Below are 24134 nucleotides of genomic sequence, written 5' to 3' on the forward strand. Positions count from 1 at the left end.
GCCGTCTGGCAGCGCCCGGGGCCGGCGGTGGCGGGTGCCTCGGGCAGGGCGCCCCCCCGGGAGCTCCGCCGACGGTCCCCGCCGCGGCTGCAGGCAGCCCGCAGAGAGGCCAGGCCCTAGCGGCACTGCTGTGTCAAAACCGCTCCAGGGAAGGCCTGGAAAGGCGGTGTAGCGCAGTTTATTGTTAACAGGTGCTTTTGGGAATTCGTTTCCCGTGAGAAGGTAAAGTGCCGTTTCCCACCACGCTGATCAAGCTGCCGTCCTTGGGTTATTTTTTCAAGGAATACGACACAAACACAAGCGTGACATTTCTTCTAAATGGCCAGGATGAGTTATTTTATAACATAAGCATCAGTCTAAAAGACAGCCGTGGAAGAGTGCGCAGCTTTTTGTGATTATTACTAAAAAACCCCTAAATAAACAAAACACCTGGACTACTCAGATGTGCATAAATGCTCAACAGATTAAACACAATGTCGTGAAGAACAACATAAAACCATAATTTTATACTGTTTTTTCCAAAGTAAGAAAAAAAAACCCAACCCCAAAGTCCAGCCATAGCATTGGGTGCTTTTGTTTAATACAGCAGCACATGATGACCACAAAGAAGGAAATTTTGAGTATTCCGTGAAAAAAAAAAGATGATCTGAATTACTGAAGGACTTTTTCTTTCTATTTTTATCTTAATTCTGAGATCAACATAAACGTAAAATTCCTCGTAAGACTGGCTCTTTGTGAGATACAACCGGAAGGCACAAAGGAATAAATCTTTTGCTCTGACGCATATCCTACTTTTGCTTAGAAAGTTTCATCCATATTTCACCAGTCACACCTCAAAACGTGAACGTGGAATGACATTCTGATGCTGCACGCAGCAGGAGCGGAGCCCCCATCTCCTCTGCCTGCATCGTAATGCTGAGGTATAATCGGGATGAATGTAGTTTTTTACCAGTGCAGTGAATCAAGAGTTTAGAACCCCAAAAAACCCCTTTCCCTTAAAAACATCTGCTTTTTGATTTACCTAAAAATCCACGTCCTGCTTTTTCACGACATCCTTGGCCTCCCCAAGGAGGGCTACAGGTTCTGTTGCCTTCTCAAGTAGCTGTATTCTCCTCAGGCTAATGTAAAGCTTACTGACATCAGCTAGCTTTGAATCAAGGCCTGAACACGCAGATACTTCTGCATTACTTAACTGCCAGATTTTATTCTTTATTTGAAGACCTCCCCCGCTCCTCCCTTTCAGAAAGAGCACCTGTTCCAGTGCTGCACAGGGTACGAGTGTGGCATGCATGTACCAAGCACTGCAGATGCTTTAGCGTTCCGAACATCCTTTACAAAATAAGAGCAAACAAGTCATGGCCAGGAAGTCTCAGACGTCAGTAAACAAACAACAGAAATTCATATCCAGTACCTCAGGTTTGAAGGATACTGCTAACGTCATGCTTTTAGCTTTTTCCCCCCCCCTTAGTAATAAGCAGGCGTCCATTGACATAAAAGCATCTGTGGCAGGCGTGAAAGATCGAGCTCTCCCAACTGCATCCCCCAGTGCCCTGAAGAGCTGGAGTGTGACTATACTCTAGACAATCCCCTGATGCAGCACTTAAAAACCAGGAGGGAGAGTTGTAGCTGGCTCTGCACACTGGAGTTTCTGCAGAGCTGTGTAAGCTGCTCTCCTAGACTGTGTCCTAATGAGGTGCAAAGGCTAAGAATAACCCAAGAATCAGGCTATCGTTAGCAACAAAAAACCACAGGCAAAAGTCATCTGAGTTTAGATAAAACATTCTTGCACATTACCCTCCTCATTTTCGCTACCAAAAGTGCACTTTTCAAGTAAGAAATGACTGCACAATGCGGTATTAAATAATTTAAACCAAAACTGAGCAAGCACTTTTTGAAAGGAAAGTAAAAAAACTTCTTGTTTTATACAGAAATCCATATATACCAAGCAACCCTTTCTGCCTAGCAAATCTCTGACTTCTGTGAGCAGACACTGTGGCTTCCCTTGCGCTTGCTTACAGTTTCAGTTGCTGCTGAAGATCATGAATTGATCCTGCACTGCTTTGCAGTTTCTCTTGCGCTAGTGGATCTTCTTCTAGTTTGACCATTTCAATCACTCCGTTGGTTCCAAGAATACAGGGTAGACTTAAGAACACTTCACTGTTTATATTGCAACATCCCTGAAACAACACAGAAAGATGCCTGTCACACAGTTACTTATTTCTGCTCTGCCTGAAGCATGGAACTACACAAAATAACTTGATTATTAAGCAAGGATAGACATTCCGTCATATAGCATGTTTCATATAGGTCAAATAACAGTTATTTTAGATCCTGTGCAATGGTTTACTGTATAGAAACTGTAAAATATTATTGCAGAGATAAAACAATCTTAAACCACGCCACACTTGGAGGAGTTTCCCTAGGTAGATACATCAGAGCTCTATAACGCAGGCAAAGCTTACACTACAAAACACTGTTTAACCAGTTTCCTAGGTAGAACAAGCAGGGACACTTGATAGAGTACAGTGTCACTAGTTCTTTTAGGACTGAACAAAAGAAATTTAGAAATGCAGCCAGAGCGAGCTATCCAGGGAGTATTTTTTCAAGTATTGATCCCATATTCATTCTGTGAGGGACTTTAATAAATTTATATCCCTATAATTCAAGTCTAAACTGTAGATTTTATTTTTAGGATCTGTACGGGAAAACTTACATTCTGTAGATACTCTGCAGTTTAAGAGACTTGTCACTCCTTTATATCTGCATTTAGTTCCTAAAGGATTAAAAACTTTACTTGAAAGCATAATGATGAAATTAGGTGCATGTCTGTACTTGATAAGCAGCCTGCTCAACTTCCCTGCACTGGGACATGCAAATCACCCTTCTGAAGCCTGTAAACACAAGCAACCAGTAAATGTTTCTACATGGGTTTTTTCCTCATATGAAATGACTTAATGCTTTAATGAAGCCTCTTAGGATAAGCTTTAAACAAGGTTCAGTCTACAATTCTAAGTTAAATATAGCTTCATAATCTTCTCCTCGATGTAAAGTATCAAGGAGTAAAAAAGCAGCTGTTTCAAAGCTGGTCAGATAAAATACTGGCAGAAAATGCATTTTATACTTTCATAAAAGATACTGAACTCTTTTGGCCCCTGGGAAAAATCTACATTCAACACTGAGCACTTGGAAACTGCAACACACACGTTGCCAAATCTGGCTATCCCAGGGGAGCCGGTCAGCAACCTTGAACGTATTTTTCCTCTGGACTCTTGTATTTTTGGACAATAATCCACTTTTAGTATTGGTTTCAGATTAATGCAACAATTGATTTTTGCTCATTTTTGGACCAGAATTGAAAGCTGTTGTTGGAAGAAAGTAACGGAAATAGTGCTACTTCAGAACAGTTACTTTAAGTGAGATGTCTGTGCTGCTAAAATTAATGGTCATGCCCAGGATAAATAATATAATTACAATGCCAACTGAAAGATATTAATAACACATTTACCTTTGCCAGAGTGGACACAGAATGAACCTTTCTTTTATCTTTCAGTATACTGTCAGTCAAATCAGCAACTGAGAGCCCAACAGACCAAGATCTCTGACCTTTTCCCTTTAGAACTTCCATAGCTCTATGTAAACCAGGAAAAGGAGAAAAACATGATGTTTAGATTTTAATTATTCCTATTTTGGTTTATGTGTAAAACCCAAAAGACAGATTAATTGTACCATATCAGGTAAAGTGTACTATAAAAGCATGATTCTCTGTTCTGGAAAACAACAGAAGGGAATTAAGAATTGCTTTATGTGTATTTTACCCACACTAGTAACAATTCTCTTTTCTGTCAAGAGGTGTAACTGATATGTGGCTAATTACATCAGGTAAATTGATCCAAACATGTACTTTGCTTTGAAGTAAACTGCTTCCACACAATCTCTGAGAAAAGCGTACCAGAAGGCTTGTCTACTATTTTTTTTTTTAAAAAAACGCAATTGAACTGGCAGCTCTAATATTCTTGTGTATATTCTACAAAGCTTGTCTGTCTTGTCCTTAGATCATCACAGGCACAACATTATTGAGAACTTCAGAAAAACAGTGGGCATATACACGTATGAACGTGAATGACACTCAGACCTACAATTTCCTATAAACTCAACGCGTGAACATTTTAGAGCAAACTTCCACCTCTTCATAAACAGCTGAAGGAAAAAACTCTGTGCAAACATCAAGTACCTAAACATGAAGAAAAAAAAAAATTAATATTATAATGGCATTACCTGTTAGCCATCTTTTCCCTCGAGTTACGAGCAGCCATTGCTTCCGTTTGATTTGCTAGATTACAACTGCTCCATGATGGTACTAAATAGAAACAACCAACATTTAAATGCACATCTAAACAGTGACTAGAATAGGTACCAGATAAGGTGCGGAGAGGAAAAAAAAATTAAAAAAAATTCAAGCTTTCCCAACTTTCCTTCCCCCACAACAATGCAAATCTAGTTGACGACCTTCTAGGGTACCCTGGACTGCTGAAATAAACTCTATCGTAGCACCAGGCCAGAGACATTTGCTTAAAAATGAAGTAATGTGTAATAATTCTTACATTAGCAGTAACCTACCATATATTATACCACATTTCCCTCCCCTTTCTTTACCTCTCACCTATATTGTTATACCAAATAAAAAGCATTTGAGGTTGTATTTTCTATTTTTTTTTTTTTTTACTGTGACAAATGTCAAATACTTTTGCTACCAGGTCTACAGTCTCCAGCACACACCAAGACTGTATTATTTAGAACATTATTATGAAAGTCTACTACCCCTGCTTATGACTACCTTCATTACTTTTCTCAATTATTCTTTCATTACTCAATTACTTAAGCACTGCCAGGACATTATATACTCATAGTCATAATGAAGTATCACTTTACCTTTGTCTTCCCCTTGTTCACCAATAATCCAAGCATCTTTTGCCAGCACCTGTGCTTTCAAAAGGTTTGTCAGTATATACTGAAATCTCTCAGTATCTAGGTTGGCACCTACTCCAATAACTCTGCTTTTGGGAAACGCACTCAGCTTCCATGACACATATGTCATTACTTCAACTATATATAAAAGAAAAATACGTTGACGAAGAAGGACTGCTCAAAATTCAACACAACTGCAAACTACGAATCACAATTACAAAAAACTCAGGACAAAGTTTACTTTAGAAAAGGTGTAAGCCTGTAAGAGCATATCAGTAGTTTATTTGAATCTAAAACACCAAGTCAGGTGGGGAGGAGGTGAAGAAAATCCATGGCCCAAGTAAAGTTTTAAGAGAAGTCAAGTGAAACTTCAGAGTGAGTCACCATGCTTCCCTCTACCAAAAATCTCACATACTTCTCTATTTAATTCAGCCGGTGTTTAATTTCTTTTCATTTGGCAAACACTCCCATCTCCACAGCTCTAAATGATAGGAAGGGTAAGAAGCACTTGAGAAATAGAAAAGGGCTGTCTTCAGTGTGTTTACAGGACAGAGGGGCTCATGTACTTCCTTCCCTTTTAAGTAGTGTTTTTGCTTTGTCTTAGTTCACAGTATCACTGACCCAACAGATTTAAACTTTCCACCAAAACATAGCTTCAATATTTACTATCAACGTATACATTATGTATATTAGTAGTCTGTGAGTCTGATCATATGGCACATAACACACATGCATCTATCCTTACTGCACAGGAGAAACATAGACATAAAACTCACAACCGACAAGACAACAACCAATGGATGCTAATCTTGTAGATACAGTCAGGTAGAAACTACATACAAAAACATACAGAAATACATACCTTTTATACAAAACAAAGTATACTATTTTCTTTTATCTTGGTAACAGTAAAGAAAAAACCCTCAAAGACAGTGTCCTGCTCAAAGCTGAAAAGGAAAACATCTTTCAGAGTAGCAAAGATTTTTAACTAAGTGGGTGTATTCAACAGTAATGTACTTTTAAAACAGGCCAAAGAGAAAGCCAGCTGAGGGACAGAACATTAGGCAAAGTACCAACATACCTGGATGAGAAGCAACAAGGAGAACAGTGTTCTGACTGTAGTGTGATATTGGCGGGATAATTCCTCTGAACAAATCCACATTGCTTTGTATGACATCAAGGTAAGTCTGAGCATTACCCAGAGAATTAACTGTAAGTACCACAACTTTTGAATCAGCTGAAGCAGAAAAATCTGAAAATATAAAGAAAATATGTTTTTAAAATTTATGTCATTTTATTAAGTTTTGGATGCAAAACAATGAGCCGTCCTAAAGGCCGAACTGCAGCACCCAGCTTAGTTAGGGATTCTTCCCCTCCTGTCTCCCCCCATATCCCCAAGTGTGGAATTTGGGGCACTTCCACAGCACCTGTAAAACACAGCTCTCCCACAGAACTACTTTTCCCATTTCACAGTTGGCAAACACAGAAGGCAGACTGCAATTTGTCTAAGGTTACAGAGCAGAGACCAGAAAAGATCTAGATGGGGTTGACAGATAAACTTTTCCAAGTCTTCTTGGCAAGAGAGAAAAAAAAAAAAAAAACCATCCATGAAAAGGCTCCTTCATTTTTATTCTGATCTTTAAAGAAGGGGAAGGACTTCTACTCCTTTATCTGAGGTTTCTATAATTTTTGATGTTATAGCTCAATCAAGGACATGCAGACAACCATAAAAAGTGTTGCAAAAGTCTATTTATTAACTCAAGACATTTATTTATTAGCCCAAGAAAATACACAACTACATTTGCTGCAGAAATTCGTAAGTCAAAGCTGCCTTGAGCAGGTAACTCTGAACATCTGATTACCATACAGGTGATCAGCCTGGACACAGAAACAAGGTAATTTGCCTGTTACACCACTTCTGGAACCAGCTGAAGCCAAAGCAGAGCCCTAGTGCACTGACAAATTGGAAGCATACTAAGGAGGATATAATAAACACCAGCTTGCCCCAAACCTAGATACAAGCATACTAAAATAATAGGTGACAGTGTATAAGCATTGTGTAATATTGTAACACTACTAATAGCATAGCCAGCAACAACATGCAAGCTTTTCATACCACAGCTAAAAGTAAATATGTAATAGGTAACCACAAAGGCACAAACAGAGATTTGTGGTACACTTGCACAACCAGGGTTCAGGAAAAAACGTGCTAGCAGTAAAACCTGCAAGGTAAGATCAAAGGATGTAGAGCAGGCAATGTCAGGTGCAGAATAAGCAGATAAGATGCCTGATGGAACCAGAACAAGTCCCTGTCCCTGAAATAAGATGAATTACATCACAAGCACAAGAAAGCCTCCCATTTCATCTTGCAGGGGGCGCAAGGAACATAAAGCCACCACAGACAAGCAAGGAAGAATGGGGAAGTTGCTCAACTCAGTTCCAGCTTTCAATCCAAATCACCTCAACCTCTGCGACTAAGACCGTCAAAGGCTGTAGTCATCACCACTAATTTTGGAGACATGGCGTTGACTCTGTTGAGTTGTACGCTCACAGCTAACTGAGGCAATATTGTTAAGAATGAGTTGTTTGAACATGCAATAATAATGATTAAGAAGTAACTATTGGCCATGTGCCTGTTTAATGAACATCAGTCTAGGAAAGTAGTACTTTGAAACTTACCTTTATTTATCAGCCTTTTTAACACTGCTCTCACAGCTATCTCCAATTCTCTAACATACGTACATTTTTTTCCCCCTTCCTTCCCTCTCTCCACCTATGACACTGAAGTACTAGCTTGGCTTCTCTCCATTTCTGCACGAGTCCAAGTTCAGCATCAGCCTCTTACCCTGGAAGTACAGACTCACATACCTCTACCTCTATAAAGAGAATGAATAAAGCCTGAAATAAAAGTAATGGAAGCTTTGCTGAACCTTCCCTTCCCAATTTTGCCCTGAAAAGATGAAGAAAGCAAGAAGCTATGAAAAGATAACAACATCTTTTTAAAAAGATGGCCTATATGCCAGAGCCTCTGTATCTCCCCAGGTGTCCTGCTCTCATTAAAACGAGCACAAGCACACTCAGCACAGCACTCGCTCCCATTCCAGAAACATCTTAATACCTTTGCTGATCTCCACATTTGGCAGAGCAAAGATCTCCAAGTCCATGGTCCCTCCTTTTGCTGCACCTTCAGAAAGATCCAAAAGAACTACCTTGTCTGCAGCACCCTGTATGAATAAAAATAATGCAGATCAACAATAAAACAAATCAAAACTTGTTCTTGTAGGGGTGAAGAATAAAAAAATCAGTATTCCTCCAGTTCCAGTGTTTGTTGTACTGTGTATAGACAAAACAAAATTACTGACCAAAATTACTACCAAATCACAAGAAAAATAATTTAGTTTAATGAGTTTAATTGGAAAATAATGCATTACAAAACAAACAAATAAAAAACTCACAAAAATATCTCTGGTTAAGTTATAAATGTTGATGTTACTCTTGTCTCTGAGCATATAGCTGTAATGAAGTACAGACCATCTACAGACCACCCTTTTGCAGGGGACCAGGAGATCCCAACTGTAAGAGGCTACCACTCAGCCAAGGATCCTTTAACTAGAGATTTTGAAAATAAGTTAATTCAATATTCAACCCTTTGTATTTAAAAAGCTGACTGAGAAAACAGGGCAGAAACTAACACTTCTGTGTGTCCATAAGTTAACTGAAGAGGCAAATGACATAAGCAGTAACATGGCTATTAAAACTATTGAGTTATTTCTACATATCAGAGACTAAGAACTAGATTGGAAGCCTCTCTATTAATCGTGTCTGTTGCTATTTATAATTATTATGTACCTTTGCTGCAACTGCTAGCACACACGCAATGCCAAGATCTCCAGCTCCAACAACAGTAATTTTGTTAAAACATCCTTCATTTTTGCCTCCACCAATTTTACTCTTTGATTTCCTGTCAGTCTCTCCTACAATTAAAAGAAAACCACAAGTTTAAGTGCTGGTCCACACTGTATCAACACAAGTATTGCTGCTTCATAAAGGATCACAGTTGTGCCGGAGTTAAACCAAATTACATAAACTTCTTCAAAATAGTGGTCAAGCCTCACCACAGAAAATTCATCACAACTTGCAAGGTGTAAAACACAAATATTCCTCTCTGGATAGAAATGCTTTTTCACTAAGTAGAAAATACGAGCATAACAATAGCAGGAAGCTAGACACTAAGACCATACAAACAATACTCCCTTTGCTACTGTTACAGGTGTGAATATATACCATGGTCATAAAATTTGTGAAAGATTTCATATTTTGAAAAGACATGCAAAATGGAATTTGATTAAAATACAACGATCTGAGGTTGTTTAGCCAATGCTACTGGTAACACAACGATTCTCATTCCGAGTATAATGCAGAGAGATTTGTAACAGAAACATTGATTGCCTAGAAATGCGTATTGTATGCACACACACGTGTGTGCTCATAAGCATGTATGCGTACACCATTACCAGAAGAAACAGCAGAAAAGGATTAAAGGCAAAAGTTTGCACTAGCTGCTAGAGATCATCATCCATGATTCCACTAAAAGAAGGAAGAGAAAAAGACTGACTTGAAGGAAATGTGTCAGGATGAAGAACAACAGGACTGGAGCCATAAAATCCCCAGATAAGGAAAACATGAGAACTGTGAAATTCAGGAATTTTGCCCAAGACTTACAACGTCTGAGATAAAGTAATGAGGCAAAAATGCCAAATAACATCTACTCCCAAAGGGTATAAAAGACAAGTCCGAAATCAATCAGCTTGTCACCACTGAGTAAGAAGAACCCAAGAGACACGATATGGACTTAACAGCGAGCATTCCTTGCCCTCAGTGTTACACACCAGTGGTTGTGGTCAGACGCTCAGGGCTCACGACTGTGGATGTGAGAGTGTGAGCGAACAAGATCTGAGAGAAGGAACGATTGTGATTGGGTAAAATCAACTTGTTTGTAATAAAATCACGTGTCCTGTCCACAAGATCTCACACTGAGTTTTGTTGCAGTAACTTCCAGCAAATGAGTAGTACCAAGTCTACAGCATTCTTCAGCAGGCTTAAATGCAAATATCCAAAATGAGCTGCTTACTCAAATAAAAAGAATCTGGGCTCTCTGCTCAAAAAGAGGCACTTTTGATTGTACAGAGAAAATATCAAACACTGCGGACATGCAAACACCAAAAATGCAAATATTAAAATTGTGTAGGCATCTTTGTGGTATCAAGTAATAACAATAAATAAAACATATATTGTATAAGAACATTACAAACAAATATATGAAGACATCCACACCTTCAGTAATCTTTGCAATGTAGGAGAGAAGTTCCGATTGCCTGGCTGCATCAGAAGATGATAGTGAATACAAAGGAAGCTCTTCCTCAAATTTGGCAATCATTTCCTTGATTAATCCAATGACAGTTGATTTAGGCTGAAATACAGCAATACAGAAGACAAAACAGTTGACTAGCTGTTTCACATAGTGGTATGAGCAGTAAACTGCAGTAGTTCATAAAGAACATAGCTGTACAAAATTTAATCAAATTATAAATATTGACACCCTTAACACTCACATAAACACTTAAGGGAAAGAAAAGCATCACTTTTTGAGAAGATACTTTCCAAACAGCAGTACGGATTAAAACGAATTTAACAAAAAGGAATTATAAAATCGAAATTATCAGTGCAAGTAGTTTTTGAAGACATCCATGAAGATATGGAAGCCTTTGATATAGCCACATCCAGTATTATAAACAGGACAAATCATAGCTAATGGAACGATAGTTCAGTCTTCTCAGATGAGCTTAACTGTCCAGAGTTTTGGCAATTCGGTCCTCCTTTGGGCAAAACACACAGTGAAGTCAGTAGAAGTTCTCATGGGAATTTCTATATCAATAATATAAAATATATCCCATCCATTTCAGAAAACTAGCATTCATTAAATAATTTTTACTGGCCTGGCAGTCATATTTCAGTAAGTTATTTAATACAGTGCATAAAATCATCTAGCAACAGCACTGGCTTTTGAATCTCTATGCTAACGTTTCAGAGTTCTGCTGAAAGAGACAAACCCAAAAGGTAGAAACTTCTGTTGAACTTTCCTGAGGGATACTCAGTTGATCTAGTATTATTATTCACTATTCACAGCAACAAAGGAAAAAGTATCACGAGGCTTACATTGCTTTGTAACAAAGTCAGTCCCTTTTTTCTTCAGCTTAAAATAATTTCCTCACAATCACTTATAACTTCCTTTACAATAGCTTCAAACTGTCGGAAAGCTGTAATTTCAAGAGACATAGCATTCTGCTTCTCTTTGCATAATCATTACAAAACAAAAAGCCCCAAACCCTACCCACTCCTCTCCATTGATCTCCATATGATACCATGTATTATTCCCAAATACTTCCCTCCCCTGTCAGCCACTCCACCTCTTACATGGCTCCAGTTTTGCAGGTAGGGCAAATAAATCCTGCCATGAGCATCAACATGCTTTCCCACTGAAATGCCCATGTTCACAGTCGGCTTCAAGAAGCAAATGGGGGGAGCAAAGGGATGAGAATCCAGAATCCACAGCTGAATAGGTATGTTATAGGAATTACCTGTTCAACACAAAATAAAAGCCATTACTAGCTTCTGCATTGAGAAGAGGCACTAAAAACCAGGCGTGTGTGCATGTGATTCACACTTCATAATAACAAGGAAAAAAAGCATGACAGATCACATTCTAGATTCACACTGGAAAGTATTTATGTTACTTGGCTACTCAATAAAAACAGACTTGTCTGGATCAACTTGAAGTGCTACCAATTGTGTCTTTCTTAATATAAAGCTTTGTTGTTGTTTTGTTTCCCCGGATATTCTATCAGCCAACGCGCCCCCTTTTCCAGGCAAAGAAATCTCTTACAGCTACGCATTTCATACTTATTTTAGGACTCAACAACTGATGCAAAGAGGCATCTATTAAGAGCTTTACCTTAGACTTCAAAGGCTTTAAGTTAAAAATAAGAAATTACCTATTAGTTATTTTTGGACACTGCCTATACAAGCACAGGGCTTGTAGACTTCATGCAACCTCCATTAGAACCGAAGAGTTTGCCTACACAGTCTCAAACTACATGATTTTTTTAATAGTTAATTGACTTATCTAATTAATACCACCTTAATTCAGCATCTGTGTGTGTATGAAGGCGCTTGTTTATGCGGTAGAAGTGGCTTCTGCCAATTCATGCAAAAGCCACCTTTAAAGAAGCTGCACAGCATATTGTTAAGAGGCAGTACCCAACACATTTTACAACTAGATTCATAACTGGTAAGGAAATTGTATTTGGTTTATCTTACCATATTTCACTGGAACAGTACCACTAAAATTCAGGAGGTCCTTCTGGGATCCATCCTTGAAGGCTGAAATTAAAAATGTGATTAATAATAATAATACCTTTCGAATCTGGCATGGCAATCCCATCCACAACTACCAATATAGAACATTAATTTTTCTTTAGAAATCAAACACGCTGCTCCTGAAAGAACCAAGGCTAGAATGTTACTAAGGTTCCCCCTCCCCCTTTGAGATAATTCCTTAATGGAATCTTAATGAAAATGCATTGGTACAACTAAACACATCGTTAGTATGAAAACCCCTTGACCTGGGTAATTCTGGTGTTGTAGGAACTTTCAGTCAGGCTGAGGGACTCTGGAAGTTACACTTGATAAGCTAAAGACATCAAAATGCTTTCAATACAATCATGGGATATGAGAAAAATGCTGTTACAGATAAAGAATTTAAAAGAACATCAATCTTCTGTAATTACTGACAAGTTAAAATAAAATGAAATTTAGTGAATGAGTTGTTTAGGTTTTTATATGCATGCATTCTTGGAAGAGCTTTCAAAAACAGTCACACGGCATGAGAAATTTTACTGCAAGTCAAAATAAAGATAGGAACACAACTGAAAGACATTCATGCTATTTAAAATTTTTATTATACACAGCCTGAATTTATAGCAAGTGAGAATCCCCACCATTAATTCAAAGTAACTGTATCACTTCTTACTGTATGTGTTCATGGAGAATGTGAAGTTTGGGTAGGTCTTGTTAACATTCTTTAGTTCTTCTATGGTCAGGTCTCTGAACTTATACTGGGAAGGGGGGAGGGGAAAAAAAAATCAGAAAAAATAAAGTTTCACATCAAAGTCGTCTTCTTTCATTACCAGAGATAGGGAAAAGGAACCAAGAGGAGGTAGAAACACAAGAAGGGGAAGGTAATAATTACTTGTAGTATTATAAATAGTTTTGGTGTGAAATAAATTCTCAAAAAGTGTGATTAAAAAAAAAAGCTTTAAAGGTCTCGCAGGTCTGCTGTTGCTACATTAGAACTCAAATTCTGAACATCACTCCTTATATACCATTCCTTCCCCTTTACAGCTGTGTGAGCCGAGGCTTAATAAAATTTAGTCTCCTCTGCACACAATAATTAAAAACAATATAAAAATATAAACCTCTTAGAGAAAAGAAGTCATCTTATTACTGACACAGTTACTACTAAAAATTCAGATCCACCTGCACACATTTTAGAAGAGTTTTGTAAGATGTCGATTTCCACAAAAATATTAGATGTGTAAGGAATTAGCCTCTGGGAAATTTTTTCCATGTTTAAACTGTCCTTGAGAGCTGTGAAAATTAAACCAAAATAATGCATCCCTCTTTCCCGCCTGCAGAAAAGCTGCCCATAGATTCACAGAAGTACTGATGCTTGAAATGTGATCTGAAAGTAATTATTAGCAAGAATGTATCACTGCTACTTCATTTAGACTGTCCCCAGCCAGTTCGATGCCTAAACTTCCAAGAGGTTTGCGTCCTCCCAACTCTGAGAATTATGAAGAATATTTTCCATTTCCTAGATTAGAGCATCTGCTTCTCATTTTAGGAGGTCTGGAGCTGTCCTGGAACCCTCGCCTCAGCAAACACAACTGCAGCCTGACAGTGGCTTAAAGAGCTGCTCGCTGCACTGGAGTACTTATCACGAAGTAGTAGCTAAAATCTACAGTCTCTTCAGTAAGGCACCCCACCAGAAACAGCAGCAATACTACAGCCATGTGGATGGCACGATTATTTTCCACTTCGTACAAGAAAACACAAAGCTGCTGAAAAGACACACCTTTCAGTCAGCTTCTCCCCATTCAGTCTTGCAGGTTACTGCAAAGTCAAGCAGTAAAATAAAATAATCAAAGGTGCCCAAATGAGGAGCGTCTACACTACTCAAACTGAACACATTTTCGGAAGCGTTGATAGATCTGGCTGTGAAATTAAAGCCATCTTTCCCCAACTGACCCCTTCTTATTTGTAATGCAAAATGAGGCATTCCTATTAAATGTTCTGTTCTTTTCTAAAGATCAGATGATTTCTGAGGTGAGTCAGATATACACCTTTCTCGTTTTGCACCTACAAATTACCTGGCCTGTCCAAAATTTAAATAGGCGTACCTCAGTTTCTCATACGGAAATGAGAACGTCTTTACCTCAGCGGGATGCTGTAAAAACAAATCTGTGTTTCTAAAGCGTGGAAATACCACTGCAGGGATCGTCACAAAGAAGCCCCCGAGGAAACGAGTAACTCCTGGGGCAGAGCGAGGTTTCAGCGCGGGCAGCACACCCCACGCGTGCCCTGAACCACGGGGATAAAATGACGGGTGGCGCGGCTTTAAACGCAGCGGCAGTAAGGCCACGCAAGTCCTGCAGCCCGAAGGGACAGACGTCTTCTACAAGCGACGAGGAGGGAATTCACGACGGCAGCGCGCCGCCGGCGGGGCAGGGGAGGGGGGCCGAACCCCACGGCCCTCAGCTCTGCCCTTCCCCTCACAGCACCTCGGGTTTTGACTCGCGGGAGCTTCCGCCGAGCGGGGACCGCCGGGCACGGCATCTCTCAGGCCGCACGCCCGCAACCGCACGCTCCGTCCCCTCCTGCTTCAGGTGAGCCGCTCCGCTCCCTCCAGCCCGCCTAAAAAGTCGGCATTTCCCACAACCCTTCCGCCTCAGCCTCTGCCTCAGCCTTCCCGCGCCTGGCGCGCCGCGGCGGAGCTCCAGCGGCCGGAGGGGCCCGCGCGCCCCCTCCCCACCCGGGCGCGCGCACCTTGCCCAGCTGCTTCCTCAGCGCCTCCTCCGACAGCTCCATGGCGGCGGCGGGGCGGGGCCGCCTCCCAGCAGCCCTTGCGCGGGCGTCCCTCAGGGCGGGCGGCGGCTCTCCCCGGCCTCCTCCAGGGGAACCGTAAAAAGAGAAAAAAAAAAAAAAAAAGTCCCTTTTTTATTTTCCTTCTGATGGATCCGCGAGCGGGAGGTCAAACAAACGCTTCGGTACCTTACTGCGACAGGTGAATGCAAAGAGCTGTCAGCTGGGTGCCATTTCCACCCGTCAAGGCATACACCAACCTGCCAGCCAGGCCACAGCCCCTAAAAAAGGCTGAAATCTGTGGGAAAAAAAAAACCTCACAGCTATCCGGGAGCCCGCTTAGCCACGTTCTTCGAGATGACAGGCAAGGGTACGCCTCACACAGCCAGAGAGCAGAGGCCTTGCGGGTTCCCCACACGCTGCTCCTGGGGCACCCACGTGGCAGGTGCGTCTCCGGGGGTCTGCCTGCCATTTCCTGCGCTGGAAAAATGGAATCTGCGGAAAAACATTACAGAGCCCATGTGGGAGATGAACAAATGCTCCTCCAGCAGATCGCTTCTCACATGTGACAGCACCAGAAAGTTCTCAGCTCCTGTCCTCCTTTCCTTTCTATTTCTTCTCTCACTAAGCTAACATGAGTTTAACCTGGCTGTGTGCAATAACAGAAGTAATCTCAGTTATAAGACCATACATAGATACCACAGGGATTCAGGGATTTTCTTCCCTCTGTGTTGACAGTATCACAACTGATGTGCATCTTTATGGAGTTACAAGTATGTAAATAAAAATCTGGAATGAACTGCTTTCCCTACATTAATCTCTTATTTTTAAGCCTCCCTAACACACAGTAAAGATACCAGCAGAAAACTGCCTTTTAGGAAGTGGGCTGTGCAAACCTGATGGCCAATTCAGTGGAAAACACAGTGGGATCAGGTAAATGCAGACAAATGCCAGTCTTATCCCCGTAAATTACCAGAACACTGCCAGGTCATAACAGAACAGACCAAACATGGTAGGACCACGTTTCTACAAGGAGTAAGATCTCCTCAAGAAAGTTCATACAACATTTTCCTCCCTCACTGATGTGAGGCCTGAGGCAGACAGTAACCAAGAGCACAGGTTGTTGTTGGTACAGCCATAGCAGAAGATAATTAGGTTTAGAACAACCTTTATCAAGTTTTTCTATCATATGTATTCTTTACTGATGCCATTCTGTTTCTGTGCTGAAGTTGTCTGTGATGTAATGAATGACCTTATATTTTCAGTGTTCAGTCTGGAGATTAGTACAGCCTCAAAGGAAAGCCACAAAACTGGACCACTCAAGATCAGTCCATCAAGAACTGGCATTGCAGATTCCAGCACATGCTACACATCATTTGTCCAGCAAGCACAGTACCTCTTTGGTAATGAAGTTCTGCAAACGATTGTACAATGGTCATTACCTTTTGGATGTTGTTTGTTTTGTGAATAATACTGAAGAAGTAGTACTGTGAGGCAGGTTCAAAATCAATCTGCATCCCTGCAAAGGTGTTAGCTGTTTTATGCAAAAGAAGGTCATAATACCACTAGCAGAACTCCTAAAAGAACACTTTTAGATTTTAAGCTGTTTCTGCACACTCCACTAACAAGACAGAACCTGAGAGATGCTTTTTTCAAGCGGCAGCCACAGGCCCTCTGCCAGGGTAAGCTGCTGTAGTTCAGCAGACTTACACTGACTTACACACACTGAGGATCTGCTTTCTGGCCCTTTGAGCTTTCTCAATGAATCAGCATCTGATTATTTTTAAATATTGCTTACTAAGACATTATGTTCTCCATCTCAGAGGCTGATGTATACTGTAGAGCAGACACTTCAGTTTCCAGATTCAGTGCAACTAAGTTTCAGGAAGGAGATACTAACAGGCAACTCAGCTTGAAGAGGAGGGACTGACCTTACCTTTTTCTGCAGTAGGATGCTGGGACCATTACATATTGGCCTTCCCTGCAGTTGAGAATCCCAGCTAGGTGGATTCACAACAGTGTCTTGTATCCAGGGTTGTGAAAGCCATGGCTTGGCATTTAGGAGGATAGTGTCCCATGGCTGCAGCAGCAGTGGGGGTGGTGGAAACAGCCAGGCTGGCACTCAGGCCCTAGCAAGTGACAGCTGGGGCTTTGTGACCCCCGGGTGAGGGGGAAAGGGTTATGGGACCTCTTGAATGGGTGAGACATAGGGTAGGACACCAAACTCACCATGGACTGGCTCTCTGTGAATAGGAGATACGGTGAGGACCGCCTTTCCTCCTTCCTGGTGGTCCCACTTTGCTTGGTCCCACCTTTCCTCGAGGCCTGTATTTGTGCAGAAGCTGCTGACCTGCAGGAGAAGACTAGCAGGGCAGGATGTGTGAAACAGCAGCAGCAACCCAGCACGTCACCTCCGAGCCCCTGGCCCTACTCTGCACTGTACATGAGAGGCTGGCAGCGTCCTAAGTGCCGTGTCGCTGACCCCACAGCCCAGAGAAGCCCCTGCCCTGAAGAGGGAAGGAAGGAAGTTTGCGTCAGGGACTGTCACCAGTATAACCTTGCACACTGCATTCTCTGGGGTGGTGGGCGCTGTGGTAGAGACCCTCTGGGCAACCCCCTGGGTTTTGTGACAGGAGGAACAGGAAATTAAAGCTTTACTGGGCCCCGAGAGCTCTGGTCTGGGACACATGCAATGACAGCCGCCTTCACCCCAGCCTCCTGCAGACTCTATGGCTACCTGCTTTTTCAGAGGATGGAAACATAGTGAACCCTCTGATGAGCCGTTACAGATGATCTGCACGAACATTTATCTAAACCCTTCTAAGAGATAATTTGAAAATCTTTTTGTTTCACAGAAGTCCTAGCACAGACTGATGTTTGAGAATACAACATTCCTTTAAAATTTTTAATCTCAGGCATTTAAATTTTTAATTTCTCCCTATTTCACAGTAAAAACAATTAGGAAAGTCTGACAGATATTTACAGTTATTAGTAGGTTAGGTGTTTGGAAACACTTTTAAAAATCTCTATGTGCATATATAACCAAAATAATCATAGAAACCAGAACAGTAACAACACACCTTTGATAGCAACATACCACTATCGTCTCAAGAATAAGACTGGTAATACCATTTCTGTGCAAGGCTTAGAGGTCACCCTCAACTAAGCCTGCACCCAAACTACAGATCCAAATTTCTTAGTACTCACTGTTCAAACTCTCCTTTAAATTCAGAGCTGTGTCTGTGCCCTCTGACTCAAAATCTGCTCTCAACTCCATTTGCAATGAGTAACTCTACATTAAATTAACAGATCCTAATGCCAACTAATCTGTAGGTAATGAAATATCTTGCTAGCAGGCTAACGTTCTGCCCACACAGAAGACAGCCTTGCTACCCCACATACCACCCTGTACCAGTCCTCTATTAGTTCCTCTCCACCCCAATACCTGATCTCTACCTTTCATTACTAAAGCTCCCTTCTATATTTCAGTTTCTGAAGCTAGTTCTCGACTTCCCTAGCCCAGCACCTCCCAAGCATTAAGCAAGAAGGAAGCCAGCAGTACAAGTGTAATTTCTGAAGGTATTTTCTGCCGTTTATTTACTTCATCTCTGTATGTTTACATACTTGCTTCAATCAGCCAAAGCAGTACGAGGCAGGCCAGAAGCACTCAGGGTAGTGCTGAAGTTGAACACGGCCGGATGGAGAGATACTGATAGCTCCACGAGCAATGAGGGTGTTCTGTTAACTGCAGTCTTGAAGATAAACACACCTTGCCTTACACCATCAGTGGATGGTTGCAATACAGTAATGAGACGTCCTTTATCGGACATATTAAATTTTAATCTGCTACAAAAAGATTTGTTCTTTTATTCTATTTGATGGTCTATTGGCCCAAGTTCTAACATCTCTTTGATTTGGTGTCATTTCTAAGTTCATATGATTTCTAGAGGTAAAAATATGAAACTTTACTTTCAGGATCAGGTCCTATATTATCAAACGCTGTCTCTGCTCTGGAAAAGCTTTCAAATGCATATCAACTTGCAACACATAATCTGGTAAAGCCAGTGCGACTGGTAACACTGTGCTCTTCGAAATGAGGCCACAGCGTTTTGCATATATTCTTATTTACTTACTACAGAATATTCTTATTCTTATTACAAGCTACAGAAAATTCCCCAAACTGGCATTTATTGAGCAATACATCCAACTTCATTACAAGTCCTTTCTCCATAAAAGCTCACCCTATGTATTCAAAACCATAGCATTTTGCCAGCAGTATGGGTCCTCTTACTGACAGAGACGTTTTCTTTGAGACTTGGTAGAAAAGTTAAGATGGTTATTTCTACAGAAAATAGTCTGCAGTTTCTCAGATGCTAAGGGAGAGGGCAAAATAAAATGGCAGCCTCATGGAACATGGAGCTAGTTCTACAGTATGTGGCTTTTGAATTTTACTCAGCTCCACACAAGAGGAAAATGGCATCATTTTTACTGTCTTAAACTTCCATACTCTAAATACTAGTCTTATTCTTCTGCTTACCCGTGGGCATCCTCTATCTCTAGGTATGCTCGCTTAGAGCAAAGCCAAGAGAAAGGGTTCTCGATAACGTGAAACTACAATTCAGAAAGTGTTTCAAAGAATTTTCTCTAGTGGAGAAAATCATGCAATACTATGAGTTGTTCAAATTAAGTTAAGAGTAATGGAATGGAAATTACAAGTTGAACTTATAAACGTTAAATGCTATGGGCAAAATTTGCACTTCTGAAATATGCTTGAGTGATCATCCCAGATACTGAAGTCTGGGGAATAAATTAAGACTAACTGCAACACAAGTGGCAGGAGCAAGTTTCCTCCCAAAACCCAAACTGGCTTCAGCTCTGGAAATATGCGTAAGAGCATTATTTGTCTCCATGTTCACCTTTCTTCTGAACAACCAGTAAGTCACCTATGTGTGTGAACTACATTGTGACCATTTTATATATCATAACTATCAGTTTAAAAGCACCATCCAACCAAGTCTGGATTTAAACCAGCAGTTTTGAGGTACGTCAGACCTCATTGCCAACTGCAGACAGCAGCAAATAGTCTTCCACAAAATAGTTAATTTTTCCTGCAAGTTTCAGCATCTCTCACACTGCTCATAAACAGGGCTCCCCATAGCCCTGGGCCACATCACACACTATACGCTGCCGTCATCGCGTTCCCTTTGTACCAGCAGCTAGCAAACAGAAGCCAGGTTAATAAAGGGTTTGCTGGTTCACTCATTTTGACTGGGGGAAGAGGGCTGTTAACAGCATGTCACTCCGCGTGAACTCTGAAGATTCACCTTATGTGACCAGGCTGCCTGTCTACACATCATTTATGGTCACATTTGTTACCGCTGTAAAGGTCTCAAAACCAGCCTTCCTGCACATTCTATAGCAATCAAGAACCAGATAAAGTGGATTGACTCACATTAGTGCCCCTCCTATGCAAAAATAATGATAATCAGAGCCCTTTATCTATTGCAGAGCAGCAGTTATAGTGCTCTAACATATACACCGCTTCTTTGTCTGGACAAATCTCATTACATGCTGGATGTGTTGAAGGACCACAAAGTATTCCAGCAATGCAAGAGCTGGAAGAAGCTGGCAGCAAGGAGAATTACTGCAATAAGCAGTGGAGGACAGACCCATAACAAACATTGTATATCCTTAGGTGTATCATTCAAGGAAGCTAGTTATCTCGCATGAAGAAGTCCACAAAAGAGGTTAAATACATTGAGAAGTACATGTAAGGCACTCAAAAACATCCTTTTACCATCAGTCTGTGCATAAGTATGCTCTCATCGTTATTCCAAGTGCACTATAGAACCTGGAACACCACAGTCAAGTGTTTTTCAAGTCAGAATCAAGCCCATTCCTTTAACAAGAAAAAACCCACCTGAGCTCTTGATTCTCTTAAAATTGTCAATTACTATCAACTTTCACACACATAGTATGACAGGAGACAGCATCAGATACTTCCCTTTCCTCAACTGAGGATCGTTAAGAAACTGAGCAGAAGTTGCATCCAGCGTACAAAAAAAAAGTATGAATTTGCCAGTGCAGGGAAAAGAATATAGGTAAAACCCAAGACTCCCATGAAGAACTGAACAGCAAAAATCCTAAAGCAAATTAAGCACCAGATGGTTTGGGAAAACAAACCCCTTCATCAGTTGTGGATAGAGAGTTAGTATTAAACTGGTGACATGTTTCATTACTTCAGGAACCTCTTCTGTCTTTAATTTCATCCCGCAAAGTATGTTAAGCATGATATGTCAAAGGATTTTTGCATCCCTAGGCTCATAGAAAAATAAATACATGCTTCCATGCACATCTCAAGTGGTCAGAAAAGGCTGTCTATGGGATGATTACACTGCAGTTCTGTCTTGTGGAACTACAATGTTATTTCAACTAAATTACAACTAAAAACTGCCCTCAAACAAGGGAAACCTGTAATTACTTTTTTCCAAATGTGAGTAAAATCATGTTATTGCTTCCAGAGAAGTACAGCTTTACTGGCTGGATTAAGATAACAACTCAGTGTAGAATCACCCTCCACCTGAACAGAATACCCTTGTTTGAAATAATAACTGATTACAGCTATTAAGATACATTAAAAGTCTCAAGGGAATTCCACACAAGGTAATTCCAAACAAGGTAAGATTTCATGCCTTCAAAACAAGGTAGGATGCTGATTAAGTGCTGACTTGTAATATCATTTAAAATTTTTTTTTTTTTTTTTTTTACGCACAAGAGTGCGCAAGCATTGCTGTTTCAAAGGAAAGGCAGATGGGCTCACTTTGACACGTATTCATTTATCTATTTGGAAGTGGGTCGCAGCACTAGCTGATCAGAATAGTCACTGGTATTCACCTCCACATGTCAAAGCAGTGAACTGTTCCACGGGGGACAGCAATCGGGGAGGTTCAGATTCTTTACATGGGAATAAGAATCTGAGAAAGATGCTGCTTGTGAAACTGCAGGATGAAACACCACACTCCAAACGGAAGAGATTAAAGGCAACTGGCACACTTGTGTCTATTAGAATTCTAAAATACACATACCTCCAAATATATACTATGTCACAAGCCTAAACTGCAGGAGACACCAACGATTTTCAGATCTTTTCTGAATGCTTAAGTGACTCCATTAATTTTTCATACATTCTTGCTGGCTGCATGAGAACAAGAGAACAATTCTTGAGAACATTCAGCCTAATGCTGTTGTATGTGACAGCTCAGAGGAAAACAGCAGAAAAGAATTCTGAAAAATCTTCCATAAAGTAAACCAATGAGAAATAGCAGTAAAATGTTTAATGCCTATAATTTATTGTATACATACTCTGCAAAACTTATATGCATTTGGTGTGTGCAAAAGTATACACTTTCTTGACAGCACCAGGAAACAGTTAAGCTATGTACGAGTTTTTAACCTGATTTGTCACATTGTGTAAAAAGACATTGTGCACAAATGACATCCCCAAAGAAAAAAATCATTGGCTAAAACTAGAAGCACCCTTATTTACACACCAACACTTTAATATTGCATCACACCCACTCACCAAAATAAATAGAAGTACATTCATCACAATTTAAACACCAGTCTCTCCATATATTTATTTTTTTCTGACATGTTTTGGTCTCCAGAAATATGCTATATCTAGAAATATGCATCAGCTACTAGATTATGTTACAAAATGCAAAAAAAATAGAAAATTAGTTTTCCTGGACATTATTTTGGGCTTTACACAAAAATAAATCCAGATTTCCATAGAGATCTCATATACTTCTTGAAAGATTTTTATTTTAAAGCACAGCACAGAGTTGCACACTAAGGCTTCCTGTGATATGCAAAACCCTGGCCTCCAAAAGACATCGCTGTAAAGTGAAATACAGCTCAAGTGTAAATACAAGACATTTTCAAAAAGTAGTCATCAATAGAAAGTGCCCTTCATTTGATTTAGCATTAGCAGTAAAGAAGTAGCTACTGTAATTGTGCAATCAAAGTCAGACCTGGAAGGGTTTTATGAAAGGTATGTCATTTCACACTATCAAGTTTAAGGATACAGAATCTGAGATAGCAGAAACAGACCAACCTTTTTATACTCCTACATTCTTTTTTTTTTTTTTGACACAATTTAGTAAAAAGGCACATTGTCAAACAGTGAATTAAAAATCTAAAAACCAAACCAGAATTTCATTAAATACAATTAAATCATTAGCTTAACATCAGATCCTCATAAACCAATATAAGCATTCTTCCAGTTTTTCTTAACCTCAAATTCAGATGCACTTTGGACAAGTACTGAAGTACTCTCGTTAGATTAATACTAATAATCTGGCAAACAGTAAACATGTTTTTGGATACAAGGTCAGGAATTAAAAACCCAAAAATTTAGTTCCTTCCTAGCCAATTTACAAATATGCAGCAAATGCAAACACATTAAAACCCAAACATTTATACAAAATTTGAAAACCATTAGCATCCCATGCCAATTATGAGAAAGTACTTCTTGACTGTAAAATTACAAATGTGTCCTTGAATAAGTTTTCATATGAAATAGACAAAATTTAAGCAATGATCATTGTGTGAAGAAACAGTTATACAGTGTCTTAGGGAGGCTAGCAGAGTACATTCCAGTCACCATCTAAAAGAAATGACAAAGTGCTTTACAGATTAACTGATCTTGCATGGTTAAATAATCACAATGTGGTGAAATAATCAGGTTTTATTTAACCTATATTTATCTGAAATGCATATTTAATTCCCAACTGAACCAATTTTGAATTAATGTATTTCTTTTGCTCCATAAGAGACTTCTTTTTTCCCAACCACGCAGGAAGTTGCTCACAGCTGATATAGCTGTCTGGGTTGACAGACCTAGAGCCTTTCTTCAGCTAACAAGAATTAAAAAGTAAAAAACCCAGTAACTTGATCATGGTCCCAGT

At 40.1% G+C, this 24134-nt stretch overlaps 1 protein-coding gene across 1 annotated transcript; it reads right to left on the reverse strand.

Moving 5' to 3' along the window:
* Nucleotides 1-1449: 1449 nt before the first annotated feature.
* Nucleotides 1450-15171, reverse strand: UEVLD (UEV and lactate/malate dehyrogenase domains). The gene is made up of 12 exons (XM_059826165.1): nucleotides 15130-15171; nucleotides 13055-13139; nucleotides 12343-12405; nucleotides 11440-11603; nucleotides 10300-10435; nucleotides 8815-8939; nucleotides 8084-8189; nucleotides 6047-6217; nucleotides 4930-5103; nucleotides 4276-4357; nucleotides 3506-3629; nucleotides 1450-2177 (listed from the first exon to the last, which is right to left on the reverse strand). Exons 1-12 carry the CDS (start codon nucleotides 15169-15171, stop codon nucleotides 2013-2015), a joined length of 1437 nt encoding a protein of 478 aa, XP_059682148.1. The 3' UTR covers nucleotides 1450-2012.
* Nucleotides 15172-24134: the final 8963 nt, after the last annotated feature.

Source organism: Gavia stellata, chromosome 17, assembly GCF_030936135.1.
Source record: "Gavia stellata isolate bGavSte3 chromosome 17, bGavSte3.hap2, whole genome shotgun sequence".
Classification (NCBI taxonomy): Eukaryota; Metazoa; Chordata; class Aves; order Gaviiformes; family Gaviidae; genus Gavia; species Gavia stellata.

Bases quoted from the DNA above. Each gene is read 5' to 3' on its own strand.
- UEVLD (XM_059826165.1), bottom strand. From the start codon at position 15,171: ATGGAGCTGTCGGAGGAGGCGCTGAGGAAGCAGCTGGGCAAG. The intron at 12,406-13,054 runs GTAAGAAGTGAT...TTTTAATTTCAG, and splicing joins ATTCTCCATGAACACATACA to CCTTCAAGGATGGATCCCAG. The intron at 4,358-4,929 runs GTAAAGTGATAC...GTTTCTATTTAG, and splicing joins TGAACAAGGGGAAGACAAAG to TACCATCATGGAGCAGTTGT.